General features: G+C 52.8%; 9 protein-coding genes across 9 annotated transcripts; 5 read left to right on the top strand and 4 right to left on the bottom strand.

The window, feature by feature from the left end:
* Window positions 1-38: 38 nt before the first annotated feature.
* On the top strand, window positions 39-482 carry CPAR01_07468 (uncharacterized protein; the record flags this gene model as incomplete). Its single annotated transcript, XM_060491737.1, has 2 exons — window positions 39-100; window positions 161-482. 2 exons carry the CDS (start codon window positions 39-41, stop codon window positions 480-482), a joined length of 384 nt encoding a protein of 127 aa, XP_060350611.1.
* Window positions 483-3,336: 2,854 nt separating this feature from the next.
* Window positions 3,337-3,594, bottom strand: CPAR01_07469 (uncharacterized protein; the record flags this gene model as incomplete). Its single annotated transcript, XM_060491738.1, has 2 exons — window positions 3,337-3,464; window positions 3,528-3,594. 2 exons carry the CDS (start codon window positions 3,592-3,594, stop codon window positions 3,337-3,339), a joined length of 195 nt encoding a protein of 64 aa, XP_060350612.1.
* A 389-nt stretch (window positions 3,595-3,983) lies between these two features.
* On the top strand, window positions 3,984-4,602 carry CPAR01_07470 (uncharacterized protein; the record flags this gene model as incomplete). Its single annotated transcript, XM_060491739.1, has 2 exons — window positions 3,984-4,343; window positions 4,552-4,602. The coding sequence occupies 2 exons, from the start codon at window positions 3,984-3,986 to the stop codon at window positions 4,600-4,602; spliced, it is 411 nt and encodes a 136-aa protein (XP_060350613.1).
* Window positions 4,603-5,553: 951 nt separating this feature from the next.
* Window positions 5,554-6,369, top strand: CPAR01_07471 (uncharacterized protein; the record flags this gene model as incomplete). Its single annotated transcript, XM_060491740.1, has 1 exon — window positions 5,554-6,369. The coding sequence occupies one exon, from the start codon at window positions 5,554-5,556 to the stop codon at window positions 6,367-6,369; it is 816 nt and encodes a 271-aa protein (XP_060350614.1).
* Window positions 6,370-7,340: 971 nt separating this feature from the next.
* Window positions 7,341-7,898, bottom strand: CPAR01_07472 (uncharacterized protein; the record flags this gene model as incomplete). The annotated part of the gene is made up of 1 exon (XM_060491741.1): window positions 7,341-7,898. The coding sequence occupies one exon, from the start codon at window positions 7,896-7,898 to the stop codon at window positions 7,341-7,343; it is 558 nt and encodes a 185-aa protein (XP_060350615.1).
* Window positions 7,899-10,903: 3,005 nt separating this feature from the next.
* On the bottom strand, window positions 10,904-12,163 carry CPAR01_07473 (uncharacterized protein; the record flags this gene model as incomplete). The annotated part of the gene is made up of 1 exon (XM_060491742.1): window positions 10,904-12,163. The coding sequence occupies one exon, from the start codon at window positions 12,161-12,163 to the stop codon at window positions 10,904-10,906; it is 1,260 nt and encodes a 419-aa protein (XP_060350616.1).
* Window positions 12,164-12,843: 680 nt separating this feature from the next.
* On the top strand, window positions 12,844-13,533 carry CPAR01_07474 (uncharacterized protein; the record flags this gene model as incomplete). Its single annotated transcript, XM_060491743.1, has 3 exons — window positions 12,844-13,011; window positions 13,104-13,244; window positions 13,384-13,533. The coding sequence occupies 3 exons, from the start codon at window positions 12,844-12,846 to the stop codon at window positions 13,531-13,533; spliced, it is 459 nt and encodes a 152-aa protein (XP_060350617.1).
* Window positions 13,534-13,828: 295 nt separating this feature from the next.
* CPAR01_07475 (uncharacterized protein) lies at window positions 13,829-14,830 on the bottom strand (the record flags this gene model as incomplete). The annotated part of the gene is made up of 1 exon (XM_060491744.1): window positions 13,829-14,830. One exon carries the CDS (start codon window positions 14,828-14,830, stop codon window positions 13,829-13,831), a length of 1,002 nt encoding a protein of 333 aa, XP_060350618.1.
* Window positions 14,831-17,617: 2,787 nt separating this feature from the next.
* Window positions 17,618-19,081, top strand: CPAR01_07476 (dihydrodipicolinate synthase; the record flags this gene model as incomplete). The annotated part of the gene is made up of 4 exons (XM_060491745.1): window positions 17,618-17,675; window positions 18,166-18,779; window positions 18,836-18,884; window positions 18,933-19,081. 4 exons carry the CDS (start codon window positions 17,618-17,620, stop codon window positions 19,079-19,081), a joined length of 870 nt encoding a protein of 289 aa, XP_060350619.1.
* Window positions 19,082-19,218: the final 137 nt, after the last annotated feature.

Below are 19,218 nucleotides of genomic sequence, written 5' to 3' on the forward strand. Positions count from 1 at the left end.
TCAGCCCAGTTCAGCTCCTAGCACTGATCGGGGGCATAATGGATACCTTTGGAGAAGGACTCAAGGAGTCTGAGCAGTGGGAACGTTGGGAGCAACGGGGGTCCTCCGCTAGTCATCGTTGGATTGTTGGAGCCTAGCAGCTAAGCTAGGGTGATCTCAGGGTCTCGGGCCATGAGGAGATTAACGCCGTGACGCCTTCCCGCGAGAATAGCCACCACCCCTATGCCTGCGCGGCTCCCTTCCGTGGACTACCACGCAAGGGCGAGTATCTTGCCGAATGGTGGAATGTTGCCATCCCACCCGCTACTCTGTACTGTTTGAGGCATCGGATGGCGTTTGCGGCTGAGGTCAAGGCCCTGCGATCGATATCACTCGATCAGGCAAGCGGCCCTGGTCATCAGTTCATGCCTACCTCGTCCCTCGCAGAGCATCCTACTACTGTCAGGGACGCTGCGCTGACAGCATGGCAGACAACAGCATAGCGGGCAACAAGCGCGGTGCCTCGAACAGATGGCTGCAAAGTCCTTCTCGTTCAGGTGATTCGCAGTGCCAACAAATGCGCACCCCCAGCTTCACAGCCTGGCTGATGTCGAACAAAACAGGAAATGCGAGTCCCAGAGTTTCGGCTCTCTATAGCGAGGCGGAGGGTCGGGCAGATCAAGGGTTGGCTCCAACTTCATCTCGCTACGCTCGCTACGCGCTTGTCGTCTTCCTTCAGGATCGGCTGTCGATGGGCATGAGACGCGCTTGTGGTGGCTGCGCAGGCAAAATCAACCAAAACCGGTCCACTTGTAAAATTCCCCGCCTACACCATTGGAGATTGTATCATTTTGCGGCACAGGCAGACACGTTTTGTTCGTTCTAGGGGCGCTAGTCTCCGAAACAGAACCATCGAGGGCTGCTGTAACTAGTGAAAGTCGTGGTGGGGAGGGATTCCCACTAACTGGTTGGTCCAACATCCGAACGTGGGCGACTGGCCGGTCTTGTTGGTCTGTTTGATGATGTGGTGACTTCTCCTTGGCTGTTCAGCCTGTTCTGAGCTCTGGTCTCCTCCCCAAGAAACCAACGGCATTTTCAGCAGGGCTGACAGGGTGGGGAGAAATGTTGAAAGCGGTCTAGTTCAAGGCTAATTCGAGCGTCTCACTGCTGACGCCAGGGACGAGAGACATCGTCCGGTTCCTGGTTTCCATTGCAATCTGTTCATCTCTTGTGCTGTCCTTGCATGGAACGGTGAGGCTGTGATCCGTCAAGGCTGCAGCTTTCCACGAGGAATCTGCGCGAGTTTATCTCGATGAGGACTGTAGATGGGAAAGGTGAGATGCCATGGCGAGGCCGGATTGTTTACGACGAGCTTAATTGAGGTTGGGTCTGTCCCTAATCCACTTGGTTGCATTGGATGTGACTCTGGAGCCCGACGCAACGGGACAAGTACCCATCGTTTGGGTCGTTGGTGCAATGTTGTGGTACGGCAGGGCAGGGCAGGGAGCTCGGAAGATTATTGTTAGTTTTTCTGCAGTCGAGACCATCGGCTACCAGACAGTCCTGGTAGAAAGAAACGACCAAGACACTTTTGGAGGTGAGCGCGGAATTGGAAGACGGTGGAAGAAGCAAGTGAGTCAACGCCTGAGGTGACGAGAGAGGGCTGTGCACTGCAACAGCCATTGTGCTTTCCCAAACGATGGAAACTAGAAAGTGGGTCGCCACATTGTCTCTCGCCTGTGCTTCCCATCTCTGTTTAGCCTTTTTTCCATTACCTTTTCAACTTTAAATCTTTCCTCTAGACGACCCAAGTATTGTCTCAATTGGGACACTCAACGTCAATGCTTCCGTTCGTGTGCTGATCAAATGAGAAGACATCATCTGAACGCCTGGTACGGCGGGAAAAGTGATGCGGAAGCATGAAAGATCGCCATAGGGCATCAAGCACACCGTTATAGAACGGCAACCGGCTGGCATGACTTGACGAGCAGCCAAGTCAAGCAGTCAGTTTCAGACGATAACGCACTCGCCAAAGGCACGAATCGGACGCCTAGCCATGCCATAGCAGTAATCCTTGTCCTCCGCCCGTCCCGTCACGTTCATGTCAAAGACGTCAGCTCGTCAAGAAGCAGTATCATCGACAATTGACTTTCGTTGGATCGTCCTCCATCAGCCGACAACTGAGCAACTCTGAAGTTGTCAACGACCCAGATGCCCGGAATGTAACGTCCTTGTCTGCGATGCATCACGCCCCCAAACAATCGCCCCAACACCAACGAAACATCAGACACAAACTCTATTGAGCCCGCAAATGATCCCGACCTCTTCTTATCGACTTTCGACCATTGCATATAGGCGGTGTGGAGCGGCCCTGTCTGTTGTTGCCAAACAGCCCCAACAGACCAGAGACTCGGGTCAGCATTGCCGTGACAGCGATTGCACTCAGCCTACAATCCAGACATATGGGGCTCGCTGGAAAAACAATGAATCCATGGAGCATCCAGAAACAGGCACTCGCATTACCGAGCCCCGTCCGCAACGCAGCAGGCTATTCAGCGGAGCAGCTGTATCAAAGCAGGAAGAGAACCCGCTTCGCAAGACGATGAAGCGTGGCTGAGCGACCAGACGAAAAACCGGACCCCCAGTTCCTCACTACTCGTGGAGACAGGCCGTTGTGCCCACTGCGCTAGGCGTCTGAAGCGAGCTGCGCATGCTGCCCCTCTCAGGCGTACCCCTGCCACCGCCCAAATGGAGTGGGTTTGGCGCGTTTAAGCTTACAGCCAAGTTGTGGTCTTCCTCGAGCCTAGGTCTTCCCAAGTTTGCAGTAAGCAGAAAATAGCAACCGTCGTCGGGACACTTCCTCTTCCGGTTATGTTTGAGAGGCTGATCACCTGCCGAGTCAGTTTGACGTGATGGATGGTGAGTGACAGTTCGGGGGGCGCATTGATCGACACATATCAGACATGATGCCGCTGACGCAAGCATGGAAAGGAGAGAGCGCGAGGGGTACTGCAAGAATGACTCCTGAGAGAAAAGACTGGAAGCCAGTGACAACCGCATAGCGGCGTGCTACTGACTGCCAGGTTATATTTCAGAATTATCTGCCACAGAAGGCGGGGGGATATTGTCTGTCACCCATTCCCTTGATTCCGGTCCCAAAATTCAAGTAAAGCCAAAATCATTGATTGATTTGCCATGATGCCTATATCGCCCTGTAACCCTCCATACCGGTATTGCCGCCAGATTACGAGTTTATGGACGTATTTAATAATATTGTGTTGTCGTTTTGCAGTTCGTGATAGTGTCCGTCGGGCTCTATTCCCCAATCCTTCTCTTTAAGTCGGCTTGGCTTGATTTTTAGAGACCGGCTTCCTTGTTGGCCTGGTAAACGCCGGCAGTGTTGAAGGGAACGATGTTGCCGTTGGCATCCGTCATGGCGGCTTCGTTGACGGGAACAGTGGAAGCAGCCTGGCGCTTCTCGACCACTGAGCTCATATTAGTATTCCCCAAGTTTCATCCGTTATATCCAAATCGAGATGGCAACGTACTCTCGGTAGGAGCGGCAGCAACGAAGGCAGCGGCAACGGCGAAAAGAGTGAAAACGGAGTACTTCATTGTGACGGTTGGTTGGAAAAGTTGTTGATTGGAACGAGTGGTCGGCCGGCGACGAGCAGATAAGTTGTACAAGAAGAGAAGGTTGTAAAAGTCAAGTACGTTGAGAGAGAGTGTTGGTTGACTAACAAGATCGAAAGAAACAGAACACGGCAAGGAGACGGGCGTATTTGTATGTTATCGACGAAGCCCACATACCTTACTTTCGCCCCCCGTCCCCCTCAGGGGGGGGGGGGGTCCTCTCTGTGCCAAGTATCACCATCGACATCACACATCAGACAAGGACGCTATAGACGAGGAACACCGATAGCGCACGGCTACACGGCCACACACACGCAGATCTGCCATCCAAATTCTGACTGGAACTTTACAATCCTGTTCGCTCCCGCACCATGAAGTTGAGACCAAGCGGTCAGGGCTTCCCAACGCCCGGTTCCATCCCTGGCCGTGGTCGCCGCGACCCGCCTGCCCTCGCAACTTTCAATAGCCCTGGTCATCCACGAAGGAGGCAGCCGCGAGCTCTTCCAGACGAGGCCAAGTTCGATGTGGGTGAAAACAAGGGACTTCCCGGCGTGTCATCTGCACTTACAGGAACGGTGCCAAGACCTGGAACAAGAGAGTTGAGGAAACCATGGGATATGGAGCTGATTGACTGGCCCATCCCTATCATCTGGAGACTTCTCCTCCTCTGTCCTCATCTCTTCCATCTTCCCCAGCCTGTCCGCCTGGTGTCTGCTTCAAGCCCACGTCAGGTAAGTGGATAGATCGGCATCTTTTTGGGGTGAGGTTTGATCGCGGGAGTAGAGGACCCCAGAGGGGACGATGGGGCAACGTCTGAAACTGGGCTGTGACGAAGAAGCCGCGTAGCAGTGGCCCCACTAGTCAAAATGAGTGCCGTTGTCACAGAAGCCCATCGATCCTCCTCTCTCGCAAGCCGCAACCCCTGTTGCCCAAGGCTAGGACGAGCGAAGATCAGACAGTAAGCCGCTCGCTTTCAGCAAGTTCCGGTAGCAAAGTCAGCAGGGGAAGGCGGGGTTTTGAAGAGGGAGTCGAGGGACTGCGGCGGACGCTACCCCGGCCGCTACATATTGCCAAGTCTTCACCCCTGTTTACCTTATTCGTGAAGCTTGGCTTTGAGGTTGATCAGTGGGAATGGCGCTCCCGGGACGTGGGATGGTCCAGACTTTCTCGTCCTTGCGAGAGACAGGAGAGGCGTAGAGAACAGACCGGTTCCAGGGGGCGGCTCACTTCTTCGACAGCGGAATGACGGGATGAAGAAGGCGTTCGGACCAGTGTCATTCCTGTTCAGGGGGCGTTTCGAAACTGGTTGACCCTTGCTACATCGACGTCAGGGAGAGTTTGATATTGGAAAATCATTAGAGCGGCCCGTTAGTATTTTTAGCGCCGACTTCCTCCTCGACTTCTGTTCACGGGCACTCAGCAACTTAGTCATCCAGAAATCGAGAGGTGTGGCTGATGGTATGTGGCGCACGCCATATGGCGCAGTAAGCCTACCTCAGCCACGGCACAGCATAGCATAACCGAGCTATGCAAATTGTGCCCAGTGACATTTCACGACATAATTGCCCCAGAACTGCACAACCGCCGGGGCCAAATCGCGGGGTTCCGTTATCTGAAGTGGGGTTTGAAGCGGTACGTAGCGCCGATCAGCACCTTGAGCTACCATACCTAAGGTACACTCGAAAGCAGGCAGCCCCTCCCCAGCCCGAGCTGACCTCACTTGGGGGAAGCTTTCCTTGCCATCCCCATTTCCTTCTCTTCCGTACTCAACTACTGCAAATCTCGTCCATCTCCGCGTCCCCTGCTGAACCTCGTGCGGTCGCCAGCCCGAACAACTCTTTGGAACGCCCTGTAGCTCTGCGTCTCATTCCGAAGACACGCCACCACCATCGCCACCACTGTCACCTCACACCACCCGCCAGATTCTTTTGAAACGAGCTCATGGCTTCCGTGGAACACTGCCTCTACTGCTTCGAGGCTCTGGCTTCGCACCTGGAGAAGCGGCCGGGGCTGTCCCTCAAGGAGATCAAAGAGTCATGGCCCGGATACGCCAAAACCCTGTCACCCGGCCTCGGTGACGGTAAGGACGGGAAGAAGCTCCTCCCGGCCTTGCAACGCCTCGCCGAACCCTCCAGCGACTCCGCCTCGGCCTCCTCCGGCTCTAGCATCTCCCTCTCCGCCGAGACACCCGCAACCTCCGCCGACTCCCTCGCCGAAGACGATGAAACCGGCGACATCTCCGAGTCCCCCCTCTTCGTCACCTGGAACACCGTCTCCCCCCGCTCGGGCCACCGCTCACTGCGCGGCTGCATCGGCACTTTCGAAGCACAAGACCTCGCCGACGGCCTGTCGAGCTACGCCCTCACCTCGGCGCTGCACGACATGCGCTTCCCGCCCGTCGAGGCGCCCGAGCTCCCCTCCCTCGAGGTCGCCGTCACCCTCCTCACCGACTTCGAGGACGCCGACGACGCCATGGACTGGACCCTCGGCGTGCACGGCCTGCGCATCAGCTTCTTCTACCATGGGAAACGCTACGGCGCGACGTACCTCCCCGACGTCGCCGTCGAGCAGGAGTGGACCAAGGAGGAGACGCTCGTGAGCCTCATGCGCAAGGCGGGGTGGATGGGCAGCAAGAGCAAGTGGCAGGACGTCGAGCTCAAGGTCGTGCGGTATCAGGGTAAGAAAGAGTCTTTGGAGTATGGCGAATACAAGAAGTGGGCCGACTGGATTCAGAAGAACAAGACGAAGTCGAGCTGAGCATCCGGGCTTTCTGTGCTGCCTACATTATGATGAAGATATGGAAATGGCGTTATACTTGGGAATTGAGACATCCACATTTAGGAGTCATGGATTAGGCAATGGGTTACATGGATATAGAAGGCTTCTAATCCCTTCTACTAGATGGAGGGATGCCTTTGTGTGGTAATACAGGCAACTTCAGCTCTACAACTCTAGCTAACCGTTTGTGCGGGTAATAAATCATGGCTATGTTCGTATGTGGCAGATGTTGTAGCGAAATCTGAGTGCTCTTGGTAGCTAGTAACATGACAACGGTGACGATTCTGAATGATAGGATTCGTATCTCAATCAGCGCTGGAAGCTCATCTACTATAGTAGCAAGGTTTGGTCACTGAATGTAACTTCATTATCAGTGTTCAACCTGAGACATGGCCCCCAGGCCTCTTAGGCATCATCTAAAGTGTTAGTCATTGAATCTGAGGTATCTTGGGCGCTGCTCTGACAGTCACTTACTTACGAGATGATAAGCTCCCCTCCTCACCGGCGTTGCAAAGTCTTGATACCCTTCCGTCCACGGCGGACTTGGTACTACATCAGACTTTGCGACACTGCGTACTTATGCATTCCCTTACACTTCGAAAGTGGGATGCGACTTCAAAGCACAGAATATGAGATGAATACGCGAAACGCCACCACGTCTGCACAATTCTAGCACATGTCATATACCAGGCTTGCAAGGGAGAGACGTCTTTGATGTATACAGATGACTTTGCTCTTGGTATCAGGTCTAATTACATTGTACCGCACGCAAATAAATACATTTCATAAAGTCGTAAGAGTTGTGTTCGCTCTTTGTGTCTTTGTTACACAAACAAAAGTCCTCGGGAATCTGGAATCAACCCGAAGACACCTCACAACAACAGCATGTAATCATGCAGCTGGGTCCTCATCTCACCAGAGGAGCCCAGCTTTCCTCCCCTCCTTCGTGTCTAGTATCTCGTCCTGCTACGACTGCTACGGTACACATTCGCAGGCGGCAAAGGCGACCCGCTAGCCCTCCTCCTCTTGTCAACGACAACAGGCTGCGTGTACCGAACCTCGTCAACCACATACGACGGGCGCCGGCTATGGCTGTGCCTCGAGGTCTCGTGGTGGTACCGGTGCTGCGTGCGTCTGCGATGCCTTGAGCCGGGCGATCGGCCGCGGTACCGGCGACTGCGCTCGTCGTACTCGTCCTTTTCGGACCAGTCGTTGGGCCGGCTCCACATGCCGCACGACTTGACGATCCACAGCAGGAGGAGAAAGCCGGCGATGGAGCCGATGACGATGCCGGCGATGGCGCCCCCGCTGAGGTTGTTGTTGGAGGCGGACTCCTCTGTCGTCTCGGGGGTCGAGGTGATTGTCGTGACGACCTGGCGGGAGGCGAGGATGGCGCGAAGGGGGGAGGGGAGGGTTCTTGTTGGTGGGAGGAAGTCTGATGGGTGACGTTTTGTGAGACCTGCGGTGAGGGCCGAGAGGGTGTTTGAGATTGGTGTTATCGGTGCCATGGTGTTGAGATTATGTTTATTCTGGATAGTGGTGTATGTTGTATGACTTGCGGGAGCTAAGTGGGAGTGACCGATGAAGGGCGAAGTCTAGTAGAGACACCCGAAGGAAGATAAGACCTCAGATGACAGCTGAGCTAGACCTTGCAAAGGGCGGGGAGGGAAGGACACAAGTGATAAATAGTATGTAGTTGGTGACAGGAATATGACGCCCGTCTACCTTAATGAGCGCATTTCAATAAGAGAAGGGCAGGGCAACCTTATGGGTATGGCTCACTGCAAATCTGCCAAGCGAACTTCTCAAAGGCCACCCCCCGGCGAGGACGATTGAATGGGGCTGGGTGGGAAGCCCGGGCCTACAAGTCATGGGCCTTATGGATGTGACAAGCAGGGGTAGGGATGTCACGAAGAGCCAGTGATGAGAGCCAACAGCATCAGGGAGCAAAGTGAACAAGTGTGTGAGTGGAAACATTTTCTTCGTGCCATGGGCATTGACGGCAGCATTGAACAAGCGCAGGAAAGGCAGACGGAATTCTTGGTCGAATCCTCCCCCGCTCGAGTTTACAGGGTAAATCTTGGACTAACACCACGGACTACGACGCAGATGTGCAGCATTTTTCCTCGGTAGCTTGGTCTGCCGAGCTGCGAGTAACCCGGGTTTGAGGGGACTTCAAGCTTGCGCGCCTGAGCGAGTGTTAGTTCAAGCTTGTTTTACCTCCAGCTCTACCGCCATTCCCTACGTCCAAGACAAAGAAGCTATTTACCCAACGCGGGGTCCACCGCGTCTCGGGGACTATTGTCTCTGATGCGCCGTTTTGATCAATTGTTTTAGTTCGAGCAAGGAGGCCCGTTTGAATTTGATGAATCAAACCACAACCCTAGTCTCGACTTTCCTCATCTGGAGGGAACATTACGTCTGTCTTACACGGGAGAGGAGGCAGGGAGGGCGGGGGGTCGGTCGCCCGCACAGCTCTAGGTATCCCAATTGAGATTTCTCCATAACAAAAGGCCTAGACGATCAGTAGACGATCAGAAAAAACAAGCTGGCGATGCCGGACAGAAGGTTAATTCGCGATACGACTCAAAGCTAGGCGTGCTAGGGCTAGTACATGGCAGTAGGGAAGAAAAAAAGACAAGAAGTTGAGCGTGGATCCCGCCGAGGACCATCACAGCTACGTCACTGGCTCGTAGCCGGGGTGGCTGGGTGGATGCTCAAAAATTCCGCATCGGCCGAGAAAGCGCCATTGCTATTCGTCAGACCAGACCGGAGTGGGCCCTCCGGCGCCTCGGGCCTCCCCACACCTCGACACACCACCAACCAAGCCCCGTCCCTTTCTCACCCGCCCGCCTGTCATCCCGTCACAAGGACGTCCAGCGCACAGCGAACCTTCTCCAGTCCACGGCGCCGACTTTCCTCTCTGCCGCCATGTTCCTTGTTCCTGGGGCTAGCGTCCCGTGTCTCTGATCTCGATCTCTTTATTTTCCTCCTGGACTGCCGGCATTTTCTGTGCGCGTGAGACACCCATCCACCATCGCAAGAAGGAAGGGGGAGGGAAGAACGCCCCCTCTCTGTTGGATGCAGTTGACGGCGCGGGCAGACCGTTCTCTGCGATTAGGGGAAGAGCGCCAGTCCCGAGTTGCATTGGGCTTCCAATATAATACAACATGCCGGTTCAGAAATTCATGCCCCGAGCTTTCTCCATCATACGAGGACACGCCGTTGGGCGAGTCAGGTTTCAGCGAATCATTCTTTCACCGAGCTCACCGGGCTCACCACAAACAGCGAAATTGGTTGAGCTTGTACCGTTTCGAGCGTTTTGGCGGAGTCCCCATGACCCAAAATAAACGATCTTCAGGGACGTTTGCACGCCCTACGCAGTAGAACAGCGATCACGATAACCTTACCAGCTTTTAACAACATTCTTCCTCGTGCCCTTAAATTAAAGAGTATTTACTTGTGGATGATCTCTCTTGTCATGTAGTTGTCGTTTAGGTTTATACCGACGAGATTCCACCCACGACAGCACCCAAAGTCCAGAACACCCCCAGCAATCAGTCGACGATCAGGGAACCGCGCTCTACCGTCAACGTAGGATAACCTGCTCAAAACAGTCGCATTCTTACTCCGTACCAAGCCCATGTGTCACATTGAGGACCAAGAACCACGGCTCGGCCGACTCGCCGCGCGGCGTCCATTCGAGAAACAATTGAACGGCCCGCAGCCCGGATCTGCCGAAAGGTTATCGTGATGGGGCCCGTTGGACTTAGATGAGGGAACCCGCTTCCTGTGGGGACCCGGATCTGCGTTCGAGCCTGGGCTCTGGGGCGCGTTCTTTACAAAACGTCACGGGAGGATCTGAGATTTTCCATTTAAATAAGCTGCACAGCAGCTTGGAAACGAATGTTTCGACGAGAATTAAGAGCCGCCTGGGTCGAATGCTCTTTACAGTCTGGACCTGCGTCAACCTGCGTCTATCACGACCCACGTGGAGCTATGGAGTGCGCATGCAATGTCTAATGTTATTGCTGACCGTGACAGGACGACAAGGTGTCTCATTTCGGGTTGTGACAGGGTGCTTGACTCTGCTGCTTTCCCCTTTGGGATGAATCCCTGTTGTTGGTATGCTCTTGACTAAGAACTTCTTTTAGAGACGACCTCATGAGCCATGCTGTCCTTTTTGCAGTGAAGAGTTGTGTCTGCTCTTCATAGCTTACTGATATCGGCATGCAAAGATTCTTCAATTGGCGCATCGCCCACCTAGATTTGAGGGATGGGCGAACGCTCGTAAGCTTTGCACTGCGATTTCAATACCCCGTAAGGCGATGTTAGGGTTGATGCGGCACAAAAGGGCACATTTTCCTCTTTGGGTTTCACTGCGATTTTAACACCTCCAAAGGCGGCGTTGACGGGGCCCAAGAAATGGTGCGAGCTTCAAGCGCGTAAATGGTGGTGTGTCTAACTCAACTCAACGTAAACCGGCGATGAGTTTCTATCTTGTGCATCCTCATCAAAGCCTCCCTCTCCAAGTGAAGTGCTTCTTCGGATCTGCCGCCAATTCCCTCATCGCTTCGACATCCCCCGTCTCCGGCCCGCTCTCAATCGTACCAGCCTCAACAGCTAGCTTGGCATACTTGACAGCCAGCTTATTCCTCCCAAGCAAATTAAAGTTGAGCGCCGCAGTCGTATACGCGCCCGCCAGCTTTGACTCAAGCCTCTCCGCCTTATACAGCTTCAAAAACCTCTCCACCGTGGCCACGGTCACCTTGGCGCCGATATCAGAGAGCTGCCTCTCCAGCTCCTCCACCTCCAACAGCCGCTGATCCGAGGCGGCGGCGAGCTTCTTGGGCAGACTGCACTGCGAGCACCCGCACTCGAAGCCCCACGCCCTCTTGGCGCGGTGCTGCCGCACAGAGCGGACGCCGAGCTGGTCGAGGTACGATATCGTCAGCTCCTCGCCAGGCTTAACCGGTCTGACGACAGTAGTGCGGTGGCGGAGGCCGTCGATGCGGAAGGCGACATTGGGACGGCAGTCGTGGTTGTAACGCGACACCTCGGGGAAGTTGCCGTAATGGTGGCCGTCGCCCTGTGCACCGCCGCCAAGGTCCATTTGGAACGAGTTGGTCGCCATGATATCGCTGACCTTGTGGCCGCCAAAGTGTCCCATTTGGCCGAGGAAGGTCTTGCGTGTTGCAGCTGGCAGGAAGCTCGCGACACTGTCGAGTAGGAAGTGCCGGTTTGCTACTGGCGTGCGCTCGATGAAGGCGCGGTGGGCGAGGAGGACTGGGGTCTTGAGCATGACTGTGTCGCCTCGGGCGAGGGTCTTGTTGGCGAGCATGCCGAGTCCCTTGCCTTCTACGTCTGCGATCTGGAATGATGGGTTCCGTGATGACGGATCATCTTCTCGGTTTGGAGTCTGCAGGTCTTGTTCCAAGCTCTTTGCTTTCTGCACGTTTTCCGGTGTCGAGATGATGACGATCCCACGCCCATTTGCAAAGCCGCGATTTGCGTATAAGCAATAGGCTCCTGCGCACCCGTGAGGCCCCGTCCATCCTAATGGCTCAGTTTCTGTCGTCTCATTCCGTTGCCCCCGCCTAGTCTCCGTATCTTGCTTTCTTTCTTTCGCAATGTCCCAAGTCGAACATTCTAAGAGCGTCTCGAGTGGTGTCCAAGGGCATGTTCGTACCCCGCCCAAATATACTTGGGCCTCTGATGCGACCGTGTAAGACGCGAACGCGAGAGGGAACAGCAATGAAGGAGACAGCATCATGTGTGTCTAAAGGTGTAAGGAAATCTAAAATTCGGAGCCTCTATTTTTTATGAGACGAATTTGCATTTCTGTCAGTTGCCTGACGTGGAGTTAAAGTATCCCGCCTTGTGGACATGGGATGAAAAAGCTGCCTCTTGCCGTGTGTTGGTCTTGGCATCGAGGAGGACCCCCACCCGTTTCAGCAACGTTTCTGAAACCTGACTGGCTAGGAGATTAGCGCAACGAAGGCGGCTTTGCGGCTCGTCCCCGTCTCATATTCTCTTGGGACGTAGCAGCCGTTGGTTCAGCGTGTTCCAATGTTCTTTGATACGATACTGGATTGTCACTGGCGTCTTCCGCAACGCAGCAGTCTCACTTTACTTGATCAACAAGGGCTGAAAGCCGGGGGGCAAATGCAGTCGCGCTGGCTAAAGATTGCCTCACTGCCCCTAAGTTCCTAGGGTCGATACCTTAAACTCAATCCTCAGTGATGCTATCTTCTCTAACTTAAGTCATATTGCAGCCCATCACGTTGCTGCTGAAGTCGGTCCTTCTTCTCCCTGGTCGTATGTAATAGTGACGGTGATACTCTTGACAATTTTGTCCTCGCTTTCGGGATACGTATCACTCTGGCGCCCAGAAGAAGACGTCTCCGCATTCTTTCCTGGGTTTGCAATGCTCTCTTCACTGTCTTCCTTGCCATGCATCGTGAACCCGTACCCATCAACCTTTTTCTAGGTTTGCTCCTTAATTCGATCCTGTTCCCAGATGCAGATACCTCGCCCGACGCAACACTTCTGGTAGATGTGGCCGGTGGCCTTGGACATGACATTGACGATTTCAAGAAGATGTATCCGAATCATCCAGACGTCAGTCTTCCCGGCACAGGATTTATCTTGCCTGAGGCCCAATATATTCTCTTGAATCCTTGCTAACAGTCAAGCAGAAACTCATCCTTTAGGATCTTCCCGTCGTCATAAACGACGTCGAGGGCATTGACACCAGCATCGAGCTGATGGGACACGACTTCTTGACCGAGCAGCCTATCAAAGGCGTAAAGGCCTACTTCATGCACTCAATCATGCACGACTGGCCAGATGACGTATGCAAGAAGATTCTAGCTTCCCTAGCAGAGGCGATGAAGCCCGGATACAGCGGAATGTTGATTTTTTGAGGTGGTTATTCCGCGTACGAGTGCTTGGTGGGAGGCCACAGCGGGCGATATTCTGATGATGACCCAGCTCTCGACGTTGGAACGCACTGAAGACCACTGGCACCAGCTGGTTGAGGAGAGAGGTTTGAATTTGAGAATCGTCAAGTTCTGGAAGTGCGGCCAGTCGGATGTTGAAAATCTCATCGAGTATGAGTTGGTGGCTCAGCGTACGGACTGAAGTACAAGCGGGCAATTGAATCTCTTACAATAACTTCGACTTTTAGCCAACGTTTCGAACGACATAATAATGCAAACCACGCATCATCACATCTTTAAGTCTTCTCAAAGTAAACCATTTAAACTTGTAATGAATTGGAATTTGAAACGCCACGATGAACTATCAAAAGCTATAAATTAAGGAAAAGTTGAAGGCCCATAGTTTCTTTGAGCAAAGAAGTTCTTTGAGAGGAAACAGTCTCATACGAATTGTCTTGTTGAGAATAAAAAACACAACCAACTAGCTCCTAAATTCTTCAGGCCTTGGTGTATGCCTGCAGCCAGAAGCCCAGGAAAGCATAACCTCCAGCACAGCGAACGTTCGAGTTGTTGGGGATCATGTAGACGTATCCGCCCTGGTTCGGGCAGTATCCGAAGCCATAGACAACAGGGTTTCCAGTAGGAGAGCCGCTCGATTGGCAGTTGCCATAGTACGCACCGTCAGAGCGACCGGTGTACGAGCAAGTGATGGGGTAGTTTCCGGTGCCCTGCAAGTCGCTGTAAACCTTGTCATTGGCCGTGGCAGGGTCGGGCTGGTAGTAGTCCACGAGGACCTTGTCCGGGCTGTTCAAGTTGCGCATTTGTCCGGCCTTGTCGACGTAGAATGGTGTGGCAACGGACGCGTCGCGGACAAGGCGGAGCGCGCCTTGGCCATCGACTGTCACATACAGGCTCCGGTCACCGGAACCTTGCAGGACGAATGCCGTGGGTGTGGCCGTGGGCGTGAAGGCAGCCTCGACGGTGGTCGTGACAGTGATAGTAGTGACCGGGGTAGCCAGCGTGGTGGTTGTGGCGGTGATGCCGTCACAGGAGCAGGCAGACGAGTAGCGCGCCGTGGGAACGAGTGTTCCGATGGTGCTCTTGCAACCCGTTTCAGCGTAGGCCGGCATGCTGCTTGGGCGGTTCTGCGCGGGTGTGCAGACCGGGGCAGCAGCGGTGGTGGTCGAGGCCTGGCGAGCCTCGATCTCCTCGCGCTTCATCTTCTTGAGCCCGGGATACGCATTGGCCAAGGTGGTGGTGTACGATACGACGGTGGCCGTCTGGGTTGCGGTGGAAGTGCAAGGAGTCTCAGTCACCTGCATCCATGATGAACAGTCTGCCGATGCCGAAGCTGGGCCGGGCTTGGAACCGAGAAGCGCGCGGAAGCAGTTGTCACGGTTGCAGCCGGCTTGACGTGCGAAGAGTTCGTCCGCAGGGGTGGCGGCAGCACGTTGTGCGATGATGCCGCCGACGAGGGCAGTGATGATGGAGGACCTCATCGTAGCGGAAGTTAAGAACCTGAGGTGAGAGGATTTTGATTTGTTTAAAAAGTATTGTATGACTGCAAGCTGTGTAGAGTGATAGGCGAAGGCGAAAGCTGCTTCAGTTGAGGTGATGAGTGAGTAAGAAACATATTCTGTTCGAGTTTGACCAGTGCTTTATATACATGATAGCTCTGTGTATGCCTTCATGCTTCAAGCTCTTGAGTCTGTCTAGACCGCAATTATGTTCAGGCTGGGCTAGAAGCATCGCAGCTGAAATTCGTATAGTTCAGCAAGCCCCAATGCTTCGCTAGATTTTACTCTAAGCTTCGGACGAGACCGAAGCGGAGTTTCTTCTCCACGAGACTCATGCCCAGAATGCTCCATGATCCACCATGTCTTGACGGTACCGTGGGCTTGGATCCGAAAGCTGAATGGCATAGTTCAGCAAGCATTCCCATCTCCCTGCATTCCCTTTCAAGAGATGCTTGTTTCTACTTCGGGACTGCCATCTCCATACGACTCCGAAGTGAGACAAAATCCTTCGGCTTAACAATACCAATTTCAAGTAAGCTCAAATTGTACCTTGTCAGGCCATGCGTTTTTCTGGCCCTATTTTCGGGGTGCTTGCTGCATTCCGACGTTGTCAACTAGGATACAACAGTCCAGAACGGTCATTTCAAGCTAACGTCTGGCCGCTACTGCGGGTGCAGCCGTACGGGAGCCAACACCTAGGCCTGAACGGTGCGCTGTCACCCGCTCGCATGGTTAAATTAGCTAGCTTACTCCGACGTACTTTTCACGTTGGTTTGCTGATGGTTAACATGGGATATTCACTAGTTTGCAAACTAGTGTGACCAGCCCCGAACGATCTCAAGATAGGAAACGTCTTCCCCACTAGCTGAAAATACCCCTGCCTTAACCCCATTAACCATGTTGGGACCCCTGGCGTTCCTCAGAAAAAAGAATTCTCCGATGCTGCGGTGAACGTAACCGACTTTCGATTCCTGGAGGCTAGGAACCCGATCCCCTCCGAGAGCCTGGAGCAAGGTCTGGAAGCCATGTTTTGTGGAAAAAAAGAAGGAACGTAAACTTCATACACTAGGCTCATCTGAGGATGTTGTACCTGCGGCTGGGACAGTGTTTACTCTTTTTGGCAGTGAATGAAGTGTCTCCTTCTGCTTGAAAATGTTTAAAATCGTTTCTCATAGAAGAACGGCGAGTCCGAGTGGAACCGACAAAAACATGATGGGTCACTTGATCGAGGAGGAGCTGAACACACGGCTAGTACCCCTGCTTGACCTGACACCCCAAGTCCAATGGTTTTCCCAACTCAGCCATGGATGCCTTACATATTTCATTGGCTTTTCTACGAAAGCTTGTGTGAATGGCATGTATATTTTCGTAAAAGGTAGTCTTCTGTAGCATGCATCCTGCTTTGACTCACTTCCAGCTCAGGGCCCCCAAGCCCCATCGAACTGATGTACTCGTGAATTCCAAACGCCTAGATCATGTCTCCGATCCATTCCATAGGCCAAGGTTCACGTGTTCTGGAACCATATCATCCACGGCATGGTAAACGCCATGCCAAATTTCGGCTCCTCGGATGGGTTTCTGATCAATTAAAATGCATTCAGACTTCTACAGGAGTGCCATGCTCTTCATCAAAGGTCTCGGCAGAAAGCATCCCTATCACCATCTTAGAGCCTATGAGAGTCTATGAAGCTCAGCGCTTGCTTCTCACATAGAGCTAACGATATTATTCATTGGCTCGAGGTTCAACGTGACAAGTCATTTTTGCGCATTCTGTTGAAGTCTTATTCTGCTTGTCTCACTAAGTCGGGTCTATTGACCCCAATTCTGTATCCGCCTCGCTGAACTCACACTAAGCTCTTTCAACATCTTAGTAATTCACTTGCAGTATTCGATGTCAATGTGGACAGCCACACCCAGTCTCGCCTACTGCAATCCACTACATAACGGCAAGGGCAGATACGGTCGGTGTGTTGCAGGCAACTGTTAAATGGTCCACTCGGTGACGGTAGCAAGTCCTCTCGAAAGAAACATTTCATTTCATTGAAGAGCCAGGAGGACATCACTCAAGAATACTGACGCGCTGTGCGAGAGGATCCTAGATCGTGATACATCTAACGCATGTCGCCCATGTGAAATTTGTAATAAAGAATTGCTTCAGAGTGAAGAGCCAATCCACGCCAAGAGAGTGAAGATTCGATACGTTTCAAATTTCGCGCAGCTCTGCGCGTCTTCTCAATGCGAATAAGGCGAAAATTGGGGGTGGGAAGGCAATTGCCGTCTCCTTAGCGTGGGTGCCGTACATTAGCAGTACTCTCTGGAGTCTGGAGGGTTCCTGCTTACCAACTAGACTAAGAGCCGTCAACTCATTTTCCGAGTACAAGCGATGTCGAAATTAGTCATCATCTAAGTAGCTAAAGCTTTTTGCAACTAATGAACACCATCTAACCCATAGAAATGATCCAAATTATGGTAATTGTTGCAAAAATCAAGATTTATTGTGGTGGAAATATGAAACTCTGGAATATTATGTTTTGTGGCGGTTGAATTTTCCTCGACTTTGTCGCAGTTGTAACATTTCGAAAGGCAAAAACCAGTTAAGACGCTGAGTTGATGTGTGCATTTAGTTATCCGAGATAGTCAGGTAATTGCGGTTTAAGTGAGGAGCACCCTTTTGATGCCTGCACTGAGATTCTCAATCACATATCATGAACAAGAGCTGCTAGAGATGGAAACAGACATGAGGCTTGCCGATCTGTGATCTAAGCTAATATGCACAGCTTCTACGGTGTACCGGCGTGGAAACTTGCCCTTTTTGGATGCGATTTTGGTACGAGGCCGTTTCTAGGAGAATCCTCACCCACCTCCGCTTCCCTCAAAGGGAGCTTCCTAGTCAACGATCGTTACAAAATGTACCTCATCGGATGAATGAGAAGACAGATCTGGAGAGGCAAACGCGTGGATCTTCTATCCATTCTCTTTCGAGCTGCCCTTTGGCATTAATCTCGTTTGAGTGACTCGATTTGTGGCGAATGCACATAATCAACAATATGTGGTATCGGAATTGGAGTGAATGCGCGTAAGCAATGAGAGGAGCAGGCAAACTTGGGTCTGAAACATTGCTTGATGACTCTCATCGGAAAAAATAAATACATCTCTAGTCTTCCATTGACTCAGTCCGAAACAAACTTGAAGAGGCTAACTCACCCAGTCAGTATCAAGCAATCTTTTCGTTCTACTACTTCCTAGAAAGCCGTATCTGCTTCATGCGAAACTTGCAAGATCATCCGACATCACAGTCACATTGACCAACTCTCCAGAACTTTTGGGCATTCTCGCAGACATTATTACTCCTTTCGCGGATGGCGGAGACATTGATGTTGCTGCCCTTGACCAGCACGTTAACCGCCTTGTTGACGTCGGGGTCCATGGACTGGTCCCCGGCGGAAGTACTGGAGAGTTCGCTGCGCTCATGGTGGAGGAGCGTAGTATTCTTACCGAAACTTGCATCAAGTCAGCCGCTGGCCGTATTCCTGTTGTTGCTGGGACCAGTGACTTAAAGTGCAAGGGCGCTGTCGAGTTGGCTGTCCACGACGCGCAGGCCGGCGCGGCTGCTGTCATAGTTATCCCGCCCTATTACGAAGCTCACAACCTCGAGGAGACACGCGAGCTCCTCCAAGACATCCATACCGCAAGTGGACTACCTATTGTCTACTACAATATCCCGAGCATCCGCGGTTTGACTTTGTCAGCCCAGGATATTGCATCACTTTCGGACGTCGGTGTCAAATACCTGAAAGACACCTCGGGCAATGCTCCAGTCTTGACTGACTTGCTCTTGACCTACGGCCAAAAGATTACGATCTTCAACGACTTGGACACTCTGACCTTCTATGGTCTGGCTGCGGGCACGAAGGGTTCCATCTGGGGTGCCGTCAATATTATTCCCGAGCTTTCTGTCGAGCTTTGGAATGAACCCTGGCCGTAAAGGACTATTTGAAGAAGGGCCGGGAGGTCTGGGAAAAGATTTTCCCAATCTGTAAGTGGCTTGAAACCCACCGCTACTATGCTTCTGCAATCAAATCAGGCATGGAGCTTCGAGGATGGAAGACCGGAGGGGTCAGGAAGCCATTTGCTCCTCTCAAGGAGGGTCCTCAGGCCGAATTGGCTGCTTTGCTCGAAAGCGCGAGAGTCAAGCGCGAGAGTCAATGTCAGGCCTCGCCGGTTAAGGGATAGCTTAAGGGGCATGAGGAGGAGGACCAAGCAACAAAGGAGCAGCTCAGGCATATATAGAGCGCTGGTAGTACACCTCGAGGGAAGGGCAGATTTCAGTAATTCATCTTCTAGACCCTAACAGCAGTTGGCCTCTGTGA

The sequence above is a fragment of the Colletotrichum paranaense genome (genome assembly GCF_030867605.1).
Source record: "Colletotrichum paranaense strain IMI 384185 chromosome Unknown Scaffold_5.1, whole genome shotgun sequence".
Taxonomy (NCBI): domain Eukaryota; kingdom Fungi; phylum Ascomycota; class Sordariomycetes; order Glomerellales; family Glomerellaceae; genus Colletotrichum; species Colletotrichum paranaense.